The following is a 14,575-nucleotide window of genomic DNA, read 5'->3' as shown; positions in this document are numbered from 1 at the left end:
TTACTCTAGGACAAATATTGATCTCTCTGATTGAAACATATAGAATTCATTGACATAAATAATATAATAACTCACAATATTCGACTCCCATGACGACGTCGCGAAAGTATCGCCTGGCCGTTTCCTCTGTCAGAGGATTTTCAGTGGGTATAACGAGAATCTCGCCCCTGTGGACCAGCTCGAAGACTAAGTAGAGATTGTCCTTGTCAGGATGGTCGAGTACTTGGACCAGTTTCACGACATTAGGGTGATCGAGTTTTTTTAGGATGGCGATCTCCTTGTAAACTTTCGCCAAGGGATCGGCGCCCGCCCTGCGCGGGGGTACCCTACCAAATATCCCCGTTTTCTTCATCAATTTCCTCTTGCTAAGTATTTTCATTGCGTAATGCATTCCGTCCTCTTCATTGTAAACCTTCTTCACGACACCGAAAGAACCCTAAAATGCAAGTGTGAAATGACACATAAATAAATCTGCGAGAGCACATAGCATATTTTTCTCCGTCTGAATCTTTTTGAAGAGATTCTCTACGTGAAATTCTGGATTATTTCAATGTAGTCTTTAATTTTTTCGAGACTTGCCGAATAAATGTATTATGTTTTTTGAAAAAATTTTTATTAACGGGGAGGGGGGTAACTGAATAATGAAGAATAACTTTATTCACACATACTACAAATAATATATTTGCATAAATATCAATTCGATGTTTATAGTTTCGATTAAAATAAAAATTGTGTAAGAGCGTTTTGAATTTTTTAATCCTATATTCTTTTGCTTTTATCAAAAATATTATCATATTAGAACTATTCTTAAAATAAAATTAAGGAAAATTAATTCATTAAAAATTTCAATTAAATATTAAATTAAAATCATTAAATAGTTATTCATAATTATAAAATTAATTATTTATTGATTATTAATTCTTTAATTCAATTATATAATTTTATTTTTTTATTTTTTAAAAAATTAGTTAATTTTGTACCTTAAAATTAAAATAATTTTAATTATGATAATGTATAATGTCGAGATTAGTTGACAAAATCATATTATATTTTAATCGCTTTTAATGCTACTAGATCAACGCGTTTTTTCTCTCACTTTTCGCTCTTCACTTTTGTTTTTGTTTTCCAGTATCGTGTATATAATAGTTTATAATAGTTAAACAATATTAAATATGTACTGATATAATATACAAAAATCTTTCAGGAATATTTTATAAACTCTTTTGATATTTTCCTTTTTTATTGATATCGACAAAAATCTATGCGAAACAATCGTGACATGGATATGAAAAGACATTGTTAAGTAGCCTTTTAAAATAAACGCGATGTATATCATGTGAAAAATCGTGCTTTATCGATAATCTCATGACTCTCTTTCCGCATCCTTTTGCCTTAACTTTGCAACTCTTTTTATGGTTCAGTTATGCCGTTATCATGATCTGCATCGTTTGTAGTAACTAACAATAAGATGAAGGTCACTGGTGATGCTATCAAGAATGGCATAATTTTACAGTTCATGGTATAATCATCTTTGAACACATTCAACTGGTGGATTATGGCAAACATTTATTTCATGATAAACATAAAGAACGAAAACAAAATTACAAAAAATATCTCTAGCATGTATCTTAATCTCGTATATGGCTTTTCGAGATTGATTTTGTGCGACTTGAAAATATTTTATATATATATTATATCAGGGATAACTTAGAAAAATAACTATATAATTAGAATGTTTCGCGGAATTTCATTATTAATCACCAATTAGTTATTTATATATTTTTATAATTATCATATGAAACAATATTAATTAATTTTATATATACATTTTATATAAATATATAAATATGAATATATATGTATATGTATACATATATTACATAATTATATTATTAAGTGTGTCACATTATTTATTATCAATTGAAATTGGTGTCGGGTGTTTCATCAATGTTATTTAATTTATCCGTGAGATGAATTAGTTCATCACACAGAAATAGCTCTTGATGTAAATAATATGGTAATCATGGCATAGTTCGGTTTTTTACTTATCTCGACGAGAACATTGCCATATAATTATGCAGAAGGGATCGATGTAATGGCCGGAAAAGAGACAGATCGCGACATTAATACGTCGTTTATAAATACGCGACGATGGCGATTTCATGATATCATGTCAACATCGTTGGAGTTGAACTCAAAACTTGAACGTTAAATTGGCATTAAATTTTTATTTCGATCGATCGTTCTTACCCGTTCTTACTTTATCTTTTATTTTGATAAAGAATTTAATTTTTTTTTGAGTTACGAATGTATCTTTAAATGAATAGGAAAAAGAGATTGAATCAATAAAATGAGTGAATTTGTCTCTTTCGTTCTTTATATATCGGCGATACTCCTTGAAAATAATCTCATAAGGAATGACGTTTGACTTCGTTTATAAAAAAAAAAAACAAGAATACATTTCTCTTTCTCTATTTTTTTCCCGGGAAACGATCTCTGAAATTCCCGGCTCGAACCTCAAGATCGCGCGCTTTAAAACTTCTCGCAACGAAAGCTTCGCGCTTTTCATTCGGTTATGGCAAAGTGCAAAGTTATTGCGGTGGTTATCTCGTTCTCGTTCTTGCATCTGTTTTGAACCCAATCACGCTACGTTGAATACGTAAGCATCAAAGCGAGCATCGCATTTTCTACCGTGCTTCTGTGTGCGCTTTTATTCGAGCGAAATGTTCGAGTACCATTTACGAAGGAAGGAAACTCATTCTTTTGAATTGCGCGAATGAACTTTTAACCTTTCCATTGTTATACGTACAGTTTATTCAAGATTTTCCTCAGTTGTCTTTTCATTTTCGCACGGAGATGATTAAGCATTTTTATTTAAGTTATCGTTTGAATCTTTATTTGATCAATTGAAAAATTTATAAAAAACAAGTTGAGCCAGAGGTGGAATATGTGTGTGTGTATGTGTATGTGTGTAGAGAGAGAAAGAGGAAGAGAGATTCTGAAGAAAAGAACTGCACTCATTAAACAAGAGCCGTATAGTAAACAATTCTCGAGAAAATACATCAGCAAATTAACGTGCTAATTGACAGAGAAAAAATTGTAATCTATTTATTCCGTAAATAGGTCGGGCAATTAAAATAAATAAAATAAGTAAATAAGCGCAAAGACGATGACGATTTTAACAATTTTTTTTCATTCGAATTGCTGCTCCTGCGGTCAATATTGCCTTACCAGATACGATGTATAATATAATTTATCATTGATCCGTGTATAATTGCGCTCCTATTAATTATTTCTTAATAGGAACGAAGGACGGAGTGGAAATTGCTGAAAATGATGACTCGCGGCGCCAGTTATTGGTTATCGAGGAAGTGCTCATATTCGATATCGATAATTATATTATTCTCTGATTGGATATGTAACCGCCGCGAAATGGTTTCGCTCTTCAAAGAAAGAGAAGTAATACGTAGATCCTCTTATCGGCGAATTATAGTTCGATTGTTAAAATGTCGCGGATATAATTGGAAAGACTCTATCACAATAACGCAAGCTATCCGTTGCGAAATTTGCTCAGTGCGAGATATCTGCAATATTTTTCCTCTCAGAACAGATTAAAGAGATTTTCTTTATATATAGAAGCTAATTGCTACTTGTGAAGTTCCTAGCAATTGTGGGATTTGCACATTCGTAACTCGAATAATTGAAAAATTTATTCCGTTTATTATCAACTAAAATAGATGCTTTGTGTTATTTCTTACGTATGGATTATTGGGTTAAATATACAAAATATATAATATTTTCTTAATAAAAGAAACTTTGCTAATGATTTTTAAGTTATAAACGATTAAGAATATTCAACAATTTCGGGAAGCAAATAATTATCTTATCTTGATTTCAAGTCGATTTTAAATTTAATCTTACCTTTCCGATCTCATCCAGCACTTTATATTGATTCAATTGTTGGCTGTCGTGCTGGTTATCGATGAAGCTGCACGTGTTGGCTCCAACGGAGTGCTCTCTATTGAGTGTTCTGTTGCGCATCCTGGGCGATCCTTGAGGACTGCTGTAAGGGTAGCGAGGGGGAATGGGTTTGTCGGTGACATTGACAGTTTCCTCGAGCAATCGTTGGCTCGATCGTGCTTCACCGGGCAAGAACAATTTTCTCGTATCTACTATTCGACTACTATCCGTGGCAATAGCAGTTGCCACATTTGTATTTGGAGCACTCTTAAAACTTGAGTCGCTCAATTCGATAGTTGTGTCGATCACTTGCTGGTCCCTTGCTGTCTCGTCCATCTCCCGCATACTTTCGCCGCTTTCACGCGAAAGATCCTTGCGCGACGTCAGTTGCAATTTGGCTAAACAGATATTAACGATATTGAAAATCAATTTTGTTTTATTTTTATTATTTAATTTGGGTAAAAACTGTTTTGAAAAAAAGTAGTACTTTCCTTGTTATTTTTCATATCGAATTAAATGAGAGAACTCACGCAGATAAAAAAAAACAAGTTTTGAGAAAATATGATACATAAGATAACATAAATAATTTTTTTATTATTATAATATATTTTTTAAAGTATAAAAAAACATCTCCACAATTTTTCGCGTTAAAGCAGTTATATACATATATATATATATATATATATATATATATATATATATACATAATATATTCTCTTATATTTACAATATTTATACGAAGAATCCTTAATTACAAGTTGCCCACGGGTTTTAAGAATCGTCCTATCCAACTTGAGAATCTGTTCTCTTATAGCAATATCAAATATCACTCCGATCACACTAAATCATTGATAGTGATACAGTTTACTTACCGACGTTCTCTGTTGTCTCGTTGCCCTCGGGGCTTTCCTGTTGAAGTACAGTCTTTTCCTTGAGGACCTCCTTGATGCTGGGCATGTCGAGACCGGAGCTCGACACCTTTCTGTGTATTTCTGTCGTCGGCATTCTCTTCTCCAATGTATCTGGGGTCAGCTCGTGCTCCTCAATGTTCTCTTCTACCCTATAAGCAAGGTTCTTAGTCAAGGCTTTCGTTCTCGATACACGTCTCTCCGTTGACAATAGATCCTGCGGCTGCGTGTCACCGCTTGTAGAGCTTCTTCTAATATCGTCGAAGCTACCTCGAGGGCTCACGTAGCCACTGCTTTGTCTTCGGACATCCGTGGAAGTCGGCTCCAAAGTCGGCTTCGGGGTTTCCTCCACTTCTTCGAGGTACAATGCGCTGTCTTTGCGTACTTCCTGGATATATTCCGGGCTTGACGGCACTTTCGACGAACCAGGCACATCCGTCGATACTTCTGAGTCAGCAGGCAAAATCTTCGTTTGCCTTGAGATATAAGGGAGTGAATCTGAAGGAGAAGGACGATCGATCGCACCGCGTCTGAAAAAAAAATGAGGACAAGTTTTTTTAATTGTAGTTTATGTATATAAAAATTGTTGCAATTTAGGCGACAATTAATTTAATAACAACACTCACATCTTGCAGAAATTAAATTAAGAAAGAAAATTAATTTTTCTTAAAAAAGTAAACCGCGCAGGGTCCTTTCATATTTTCTTAATAAATGAAATTACATATTTTAAATTCTTTTGATTATATTATATATCATACCATATATAAAACATATTAGAAAATTTATTAAAGCGTTATCAAAATGTTATTGTATCTCATTACCACGTCTGTGTAAAAATACAAAGAGGCTACAATTCGAAATGTCAGACAATCAATAAACAAAGTGAATTATCGAGATAATCGGTACGATATCTGATACTATAAAATAATCACGGGGCGAGAGAAGGTATCACCGACACGCGTTTAAACTTCTTCAAACGGCCACGAACGACATATAAATAGAGCTTTGACGTTATGGATGAAGTTCCGTGTGGCCTGATACATGGCTTATCGGTTTGCGTCGTGTTAATGACAAGCCACGTCGAAATGCCGATAAGTCAAACCTCAGGGTCGAGAATAGATAATGACTCTGATGCTTTTTAAACGACCTTGTCTGTTGGAAGACTTGCAAAATAATGTTTCTAAATTTGTATCTTTGCATTTATTGCGCCTCGAAGCCCCGTACTTGAAGTATATTATTACTCTTATTAACCACATTATCAATGCACCAATAGAAAATATTTTAACTATAACTGTAAATTTTAATATATAGATACTTTAACTGTAGGGGGGGGAAATGGCTTGGTTAATTTAGCTGTAAAAATCAGTGCGAGCAAGTATAGATATTTGTATTCAGCGAAGAAATTCAGGTAAGAAATGGGTTAATAAGAACCAGGCGTAGAAATCAGGCGCAACAAAAACTTGTCTTAAAATATTTTTTATTTAATTTATTTGAAAGTTTCGGTTTCTCCTTCGATTATTCCTCGTCATCTCTTAATAGCTGGAATAGATAGAGGACTTATCGAAGACGTGAGGCTGGGATGAAGATCAAGATGTACGAATTATTTTTGGCAATTGATCTGTTGAAGATAGTCCAAAGAGAGGATTGAAACGTTCAAATTAAATAAAGAAATCTTTAAGATAAATTTTTTGTTGCGTCTAATTTCTGCGCCTGGATTTTATTAGTCCATTTTCTACCTAAATTATTTATATATCAAATCCTTTTCATTCTATTATTAGTTGAAAGAAATAGATTGCAGATCTTTTACAGGATTTGCATAGGAAATAGTTATATGTGTCATGTTTTGCATTACACGAGGTAGATACAAAATTGAAAACGCGAAACATTTAATGAAACATTTTACTTTTTTTAGTTTAGAGATTAAAAAATTTTGCTCTGGATCATTAAATTCGTTATTATGTTGTTAGTTAATTATGTTGATAATTTAAGGATTTTGACAGACTAATTTGACAAAGAAAAAATATTTCGTTCTTATCGTATCTTTATTGTGAAAAATGTCTGGTCTACGAAAATTAATTTATGACTCTTGGAATTTTTACACGCAAATCGCGGTTAGTTTATACACGGAATACAAATCTTTATTTATTTAGTACTCACAAATATATACATACAACATCTGATGATATTTAACGTTAAAGTCGCGTGACTATTATTTCGTAAGAATTAAATTTTTCGTTTGCGTGACGATGCAACTTGGCAGAACTTCACTTTACTTTTAAGCGAAGCGTGCACTATAATTCAACGTCTACATCATAAGAATTTTTGTGAACGTAAAAGTCGACTGATCAAAATATCGATAATATGCGGTAGTCCATTTTTCATCTTCAATAGATGATAGAATAATGGACGAGGCGCAACATTATACTTCACGTCACGCGAGGCACCGTTTGCAGTCGCCTGATACACGTAGGGAGTGAAGTGCAATTCGACACGAAGTCGGTGGTCGGTATGCGGATCAATTGTACGATCCAAACTAGGCCAATGAATACGACAGCAAGATGCAAGATCCGCATTCGCCGCAGCTCGGGCAAAGTTCCATCAAAGTCAAAACGCTCTCTCGATGAGGTAATTAATCAATGGCGCTTTTCAACATGAACAAATTGATGACTATATAGTCTGATTAATTGTAGTTTAATTTTTTTGTTTCTGGTAGAAATATAGGCTAAACACATTTGCAATATAATTATATTGTGTAAAAATACCAAGGGTCATAAATTAATTTTTCTAGACCAGACATTTTTCACAATAAAGATACGGTAAGAACGAAATGTTTTTCCTTTATCAAATTAGTCTGTCAAAATCCTTAAATTCTCAACATAACTAACTACATAATAACAAATTTGATCCAGAGCAAAATTTTTTAATCTCTAAACTAAAAAAAGTAAAATGTTTTATTATATATTCCTGATTTATTTGTATTTTTCAATTACTATACATCTCTATGTTTCAAAATTAAAGACAATTCGTTAGAGAAGCTAATTCAATGATTAGGGGAAAGTCGCCGATATTGTACCGGCTCCTAAATTGTACCATTTCTATATTTCATAGAATCCGAAGGCCTAGCGCCATTTGTGTATGCGAGGTTCACCTAACGCCATAAAGTTAGTACATGGAAGCGAATGTTTGTCCACGAAAGCATTTGTTTAAAAAGATCAAATAAAAGTTTTTTTAGTTTTAGAAGTAAGTTTTACCCACTTTTACATAAGGCATTTAAAAAGTTTCAATAGGTGTATTAATTTAGCTGCTTGTCATTTTTATACTACATTAAAATTGGCATGGCATAGTTTAGAGATAGCCTCACTCTGTGTATATTTTGCTACCATAATTTGAAAAACACGACTAGTCTCTTAAATTGTACCACCTATTAGTTGCCTATATTGTACCGTCTTGTGCTAACATTATTCCCGGAAAAGACTACATCTGTGACTTTTGTTCTCTATAGAAAGCAGTTCATTTGTTTTCTTTTGTGTTATTTATATTAATTTTTTGTTTTAATTGAAAAACAGATTTTTGTTTAATGATTGTTTATTTCTTAATTAAGTTTCTAAAAATGAAAATGTTTAATTTTTGTAATTTTAATATATATTTTTTAATTAAAAAATATTTTTTTTTAGTTTTATATAGGTACAAACTGTGATCTCAATTGATTTTTAAGTTAAGTTTTAAAAACGAAAATGTTTCATTTTTGTAATTTTAATTTTATTTTTTAATAAAAAAATATTTTTTTTTGTTTTGTACACGAACTGTGATATCACTTAAACATGTATTTATTCAAATTGTTTGTATTTTATTTTTATGCCTTCACAGTTTTTAATTAAATCATATCAGTACGATAAAGGAAACTTGGTACAATTTGGGAAACCCCAGTTGCCAAAATTGTACCATTTGCAGAGGTTTTAAAAAAGACGTATCCGCAATAGAAATTGTTGTGCAAAAAATCTCAAAAAAATATAGAATATTGCCAACAGATCAAAGATAAAACCCAATCAGTTTATAATCCATTTTTATTAAGTTTCTGCAAGTTATGAAAAAAAAAAATTGAAAACTGGTCCAATATAGGCAACCTTCCCCTATTTCGTCATAATTAGGCCACTTCTCGCGAAATTAAATTCTACATGTTGAAGTGTTCTTCGGTGTTTGCTACAAATACCCAAGTACTACAAATAGTTGAGCACATCGTTGTTATCAAATAAGGCAAGTTCCGCACAAACTCCCTTCATCAAATTATCCCGCACATATTATCTACGCGAATCGCATACAATTCAGAATTACATTATAATTTTAAGTGCTTAATTACAATTTTGCTATTTGAATTATCTCAATATAATGAACGGTGGCTTTAATCGTAGAAAAAGGACATTAATAAAAAGTAAATAGCTAGCGAGAGAAAAATCTTCTAATCAATCGGGAAAAATTTTTAAGACATAATATTTTTCAATATTAACGCAAAATATATTTTTGCACTTGTATTATATTTAAACTTATACATCTTTATGCAGATAATACAAAAATATCGTCTTGAGAAATTTGACTGAATTTGAAGTTTGTCAATTTCTTTTCTAACAGCTTGATTTTATTGATCTATATGAATTTAACTTTATTATCAGCCTTAATATATCCTTAAATACATTTAATTTTGAATTTCAGAAAATAAGAGTATTTTGTTTATATAGTCGAAGTTGTAAATATTATAGAATGTTAAGTTCGCATAGATTTATTTTATTTTATTATTAATTTTTCTTGAATACTACTATATTCTGCAGGCTATTTTCGTATATACTTAATTCTTAACAATTTTAACGATAAAAAAACACAGGCTATTACGTAAAAATTGCCGAAACAAAAACTGGTCGCAAATATTTATAGATATTCCGTAAAAAGCGATGCGCGTCATCCGAAGAATGTGCATCGTCGCACGTCGAGGAGGCTGCAAGTGCCTCTATTCGATGCATAAACAGTATAGGGCATACGTAAAAAAAAAGAGTAGATTTATAAGAAATTCTGCATTACTCATCGAATCAGTCGTGCACTAAAATTAAATTGAACATGCGTATGTTTTTCATAAGCACTTCATAAATTTTCAAAATTTTATCGCCATCGTACATTACCCACGGAAATGCGTCATGGCTGCAAACTTAAAAAAAGTAATTTCACACCTTTGTATTGAGAAAAACTTCCATTCATAATTGAACACATCGAATATGGAAAATTGTTTTTGCTCATGTCACGACGGTTGCCACCTGTTACGATCAGCAAAAGGAATCACTAGAACGTATAGCGTTCCATAGAAAAACGTTTAACACTCGATCAGGTTCGAGAACGATCCGCGAATGCCAACGAATGAATGTGAGAAAAACTTGGCGACACGTGTCCGCCGTTCTTTATGTACGCGAAACACGTAGCACCGCGGAATGCGCATTTATATGCATTTTGTCTCGCCGTTGTATCCGCATCCAACCGACAAATGAGCGATAAATGCACGTATATATTATATAAATTGCGATACATATTTGCGTAGTATCGATGAGATTCGAGAAAAACTGAATGATTCGAGTTTTTCTTCATATTGTTTTTTCTAAAGGAAAAAAATATAAAAAATTTATAAATTTATTGACAATTAAAATAAAGAATTGTTAGTATGATTTGTAAGAAAATTATTTTTACTAATACTTAATTTAGTAATTTTTCGCTGCATTAATTATTTTTCTTGAGATGTATTTTTTAATATGTTTCTTAAGGTCTATCGAAACTTTACCTTTAAAAAAACATTTCCTCTAATATTAAAATATTATTTTTCCTTTATTTTAAGATTGTATTAATTTTCTTTTACTACAAAGGATAAAATATTTTTTTAATGATTTATTATGATTAAAAAGCGTATTATCGATGAAAATTAAATTTATTTCGTCAAATAAACTAAACAAAAAACTTAATATATTTCTTATCTTTTTATATTGCTAGAAATCGCGCGAAAAAAGATGATTCAAGGAGAAAAACCGGGCAAGCTCGGATTAATAATAGATTAGTTAATTAATTTGTATGATCGCGCGCGCGGAGAAAGCGTAAGAAAATGAGAATTTTGAGTCCCTTCGAGATAAATTGCGTAACGCAGAAATGATAAAAGTGTGCCACCACGTCGGAATTGCCTCGTTACTTACGAATTGTAGTTCACGATAGTATGTCAGACGCATTTTCATATATTGCCCGCAGGCAAATACTTCATTTTGTCGTTGTTATCCGTTTCTGGCGGCCAATTTATTGCAGAAATTGAATCCGTAAGCGATGCGATAAGAACGTCGTAACTAATTTGTAATAATCTTATCACGAGGACAACGATTATTCGACTTTTATATTAAGCGATTAATATTTAAAGTCTGATAAGGGTATTTGTAATGTCGCAAATGCGAAAATATTTATTTTATCAAGCTAACATATTGACGAGAAAGGATATGGCACTTGTTAGCATATCGTTTATTCGTATTGAATAATATTCATGTTAATTTGAGAATTAAAATTTAGAAGCATCTTTATGTAAAGAAAATATAGCAACTCGTGTTTAATTATATATTATCATATAGTTTTTCATAAGAAAATAATTAATGTACATGTGATTAAGAATTTATACATAAAATGCAATTTGCTTAATTTTTTTTCTTGTCGACTATTTAAATATAATGAATACTGATCACGAATAAGAATGCTAATATAATATAGGAATTTTCATTACTTTGCGTCATGCTTGTATATCGCACGTTTATAAACTTTGGCATTTCTAATAATATTAATATTTTGATAAGTGCCGGTATTTTAATATCCGCGTGGCAACAATTATTTTCTTTCAATTACATTATATCTCATATTATATGTATATAATTTTATCTATAAAGTTGCTATATAGAAATATACGAAATTGTTCATTAATTTTTCGATTACTTATTCAAGAATTATATATATACGTAAAAAGATAACGAAAAATTATCTTAATAATTAAATTCGGTATGTGAAAATTGAATAATGATATTTTAATATTAAAATATATTAGGATTTGAATTTTAATTCTTAATATATCGAATTATGATTATATCATCGTGATTTTTCGCATGTTGTAGAAGTTCAATAATATTATCGATGATGTCTGTAAAAACGATCGGAAATGTTTGCGCAACGAAAGCCGAAGTTCTCTATCCATAAGAGATGATAAAGTTCCCCACACAGTTGTGATCTGAACGCGTCTTAATTAAGATTCATGCCCGCGAGGCATTAAGCAGCCGCGAATAACACATGCCAAGGAGGCTTCGGATAATTAATTATTATTCCAGGAACGAGCATAAGCGTCGCGCGCACGATGCATCGTATGCATGCATTTCTATTCTTCCTTTATCCGAAGAATGAATTAGCCGTGAATCTGGCGAGGATAGGGTATTGAATTAATATATTAATTAAACTACTTATATATTATGCGTACTCGCAGTACTAAATATGATAGCTCGTGCTGTCTAATAATGAACGTGCCGAACACATGGTATTTGTTATCAAGTTTCTGACTTATTTATTAGCGCAATTATTCTGAAAATGCGCAGTTTTAGAGTCATACAAATCGTGCAGTTCATGCAATTAATTAGTCTTTTTCGCGTTGAAATAATTTATTATGATTCATTAAATAAAATATAAAAGAAATATATGAAATAACAATTGCGCTCTAATATCATATTTTTATGATTTTAACGATAAAATATGTCGGCGAAAATGATAATAAGGTGACATGAATTTTTTTATATAATTTAACATAATGCCGTAATATTTATGATATGAAATATTTATTAAATGAAGTTAAAACATGAAGCGCAAAAGAATTCTTGTATTGACTAGCTAATAGATTCTATTTTTGATGTGAAAGAAAGCGTAGTTTGTTAATTATAATGCGTGTAATAATTTCAACTTATTTTATTAAAAGCTTCGATGACGAATATTGCTCAGGGTGCATTCTGCATGCAAATCTATGGATCAGCATGCGATAGAAAGCCGCAACTGTCGAGTCTCGAGTTCTCTGACAAATGCACTGTATTATTTGCTTCTGACATAGAGAACTTCGGGGAACTATATATTGCGATGCGTGCATTTCGGTATGTAGACACAGTCGGTACAGCAAATAATATAGTCCACGATAAATCCTTCAAAGCATTGCTAGATGTTCCACATGCTGCGCACTATTTCTTATTCACGCCACCGATATACTTCGTTTTATGACTCTTGCCGCGATATTTCCAAGACAAATCTTTATAAAGCTTTACATAGTTGTCTTTCAGTAAAATGCAAAGCACATGAGCACCATAGATCCATAAATTTTTTTTAGCATATCGACTGTCTTAACATGCCGAGCTTAATTTTAAATGTAGATTTTCCTGTTTGCTACACTTGAAAATAAAATTCTTCTAGATTAAAACGTTGAGGCATTTATTTACGTGCGCGCGATAATTCCGAGTAAACGATAAGAAGCGAAGGGCTTTTCTTATATTAAATTTCGTCTGCAGAATAATTAAGTAACCCTCTTATTTTGTTTATTTCTTTTAAATTCTTGCTGAGAAAATTAAATATATTTTCTAAAAATTTTAACCGTTAGATAAAAAAGGCATAATTTTTTCAGACTGCGCCATTGATACTTTTACATCTATATTTGCTTGAAATATAACGAGTAATAAAATATGTGTGCGTGAGGCCTTCGTCAAAATCAAAACGGAATAACAGTGACGCATAAATTTTCCATAAGCTTTTATCTTTGTGCCGTAACGAATAATGGTGACCAATATTGCGGTTGATCGAACGAATTTGTTCTACTGAAATTTGTTCTCGAGCGAATAATTCATTGTGATCGAATGTGTATCGAAAAACTAATTGGAACAATTTTGTAAGCATATTTTATACAAAATTAAATGCAATTTTTGTATTACACAATTGAACGCAAAAAAGAACTAAAAAAATTTTTTTGTATTTTTATTTATTTATAGTTTAATATCATATTATATTTTAATCAAGTATATAATAAATTCCTTCGCTTATCTTATTTTTTCAAGAATAATGCATTAAGAAAAGATAAAAATTTTTAAATTACTTGAAAAACTGTCGCATCTTTATATAGGATATATTTCCTTCTAATTAATTATCTATCAATATATTTTCATGATTATTAGTAGTGTATTGACATATTTGTTAATTATTTTTATTATTTTAATATAAATAAAATATAAACGAATTATATTTCAAGCTCTTAAAATATATGATGTATTATAATTATTATGTATTACAAATTATGTTCGCAAATTTTTTAACTTAAAATTTTTTTGATTGGCACATATTCAAGTCGCCTCGCAATTTTCGTTTGGCACATAATTCTAGAAACTGCAAACGCAATGCGGAACCTTAATCGACGAGCAAACTTTTCGTAACCGGGCCACCCTCCAATCTTGCAATCTTAATACAAAGTTTTTTTTTGAAAGCGCATTAAATAACTAAACACAGTTCTTGATCGAGACGAGTGTCAAGTTACTCGAGAAGCCTCAAGAAAGAATTTCATTAATCTTGGAGAAAGTTGAACTACAATGAAAATGACATTCTCTTATAGAGTGACCCAACTTCGTTATGGTCGATGG

The 14,575-nt window shown here is 31.4% G+C and overlaps 2 protein-coding genes across 5 annotated transcripts in view; one reads left to right on the top strand and one right to left on the bottom strand.

Annotated features, from left to right (window-relative positions):
* Positions 1–14,575, bottom strand: part of LOC145943442 (calcium/calmodulin-dependent protein kinase kinase 1) — a 65,535-nt gene that overhangs the window by 11,848 nt on the left and 39,112 nt on the right. For all 3 annotated transcript variants that reach the window (XM_083050949.1, XM_083050956.1, XM_083050960.1), the window contains 3 exons: positions 4,833–5,398; positions 3,922–4,358; positions 76–436 (listed from right to left, as the gene is read on the bottom strand). In XM_083050949.1, coding sequence (XP_082907075.1) covers positions 76–436; positions 3,922–4,358; positions 4,833–5,398 — 1,364 coding nt within the window. The remainder of the gene's footprint in view (positions 1–75; positions 437–3,921; positions 4,359–4,832; positions 5,399–14,575) is intronic.
* Positions 6,577–14,575, top strand: part of LOC145943495 (uncharacterized) — a 122,474-nt gene continuing 114,475 nt past the window's right edge. For both annotated transcript variants that reach the window (XM_083051052.1, XM_083051076.1), the window contains exon 1: positions 6,577–7,493. Coding sequence is in view for 1 of the 2 variants with exons in the window: in XM_083051076.1 (XP_082907202.1) it covers positions 7,377–7,493 (117 nt within the window). In the remaining variant the exon portion in view is untranslated. The remainder of the gene's footprint in view (positions 7,494–14,575) is intronic.

The sequence above is a fragment of the Prenolepis imparis genome, unplaced genomic scaffold (genome assembly GCF_030444845.1).
Source record: "Prenolepis imparis isolate NDT839.2.m4 unplaced genomic scaffold, iyPreImpa1.0 SCAF_1, whole genome shotgun sequence".
In the NCBI taxonomy this organism is placed as follows: domain Eukaryota; kingdom Metazoa; phylum Arthropoda; class Insecta; order Hymenoptera; family Formicidae; genus Prenolepis; species Prenolepis imparis.
The sequence above is the reverse complement of the archived record's forward strand: the minus strand, read 5'-3'. Positions and strand labels throughout refer to the sequence as shown.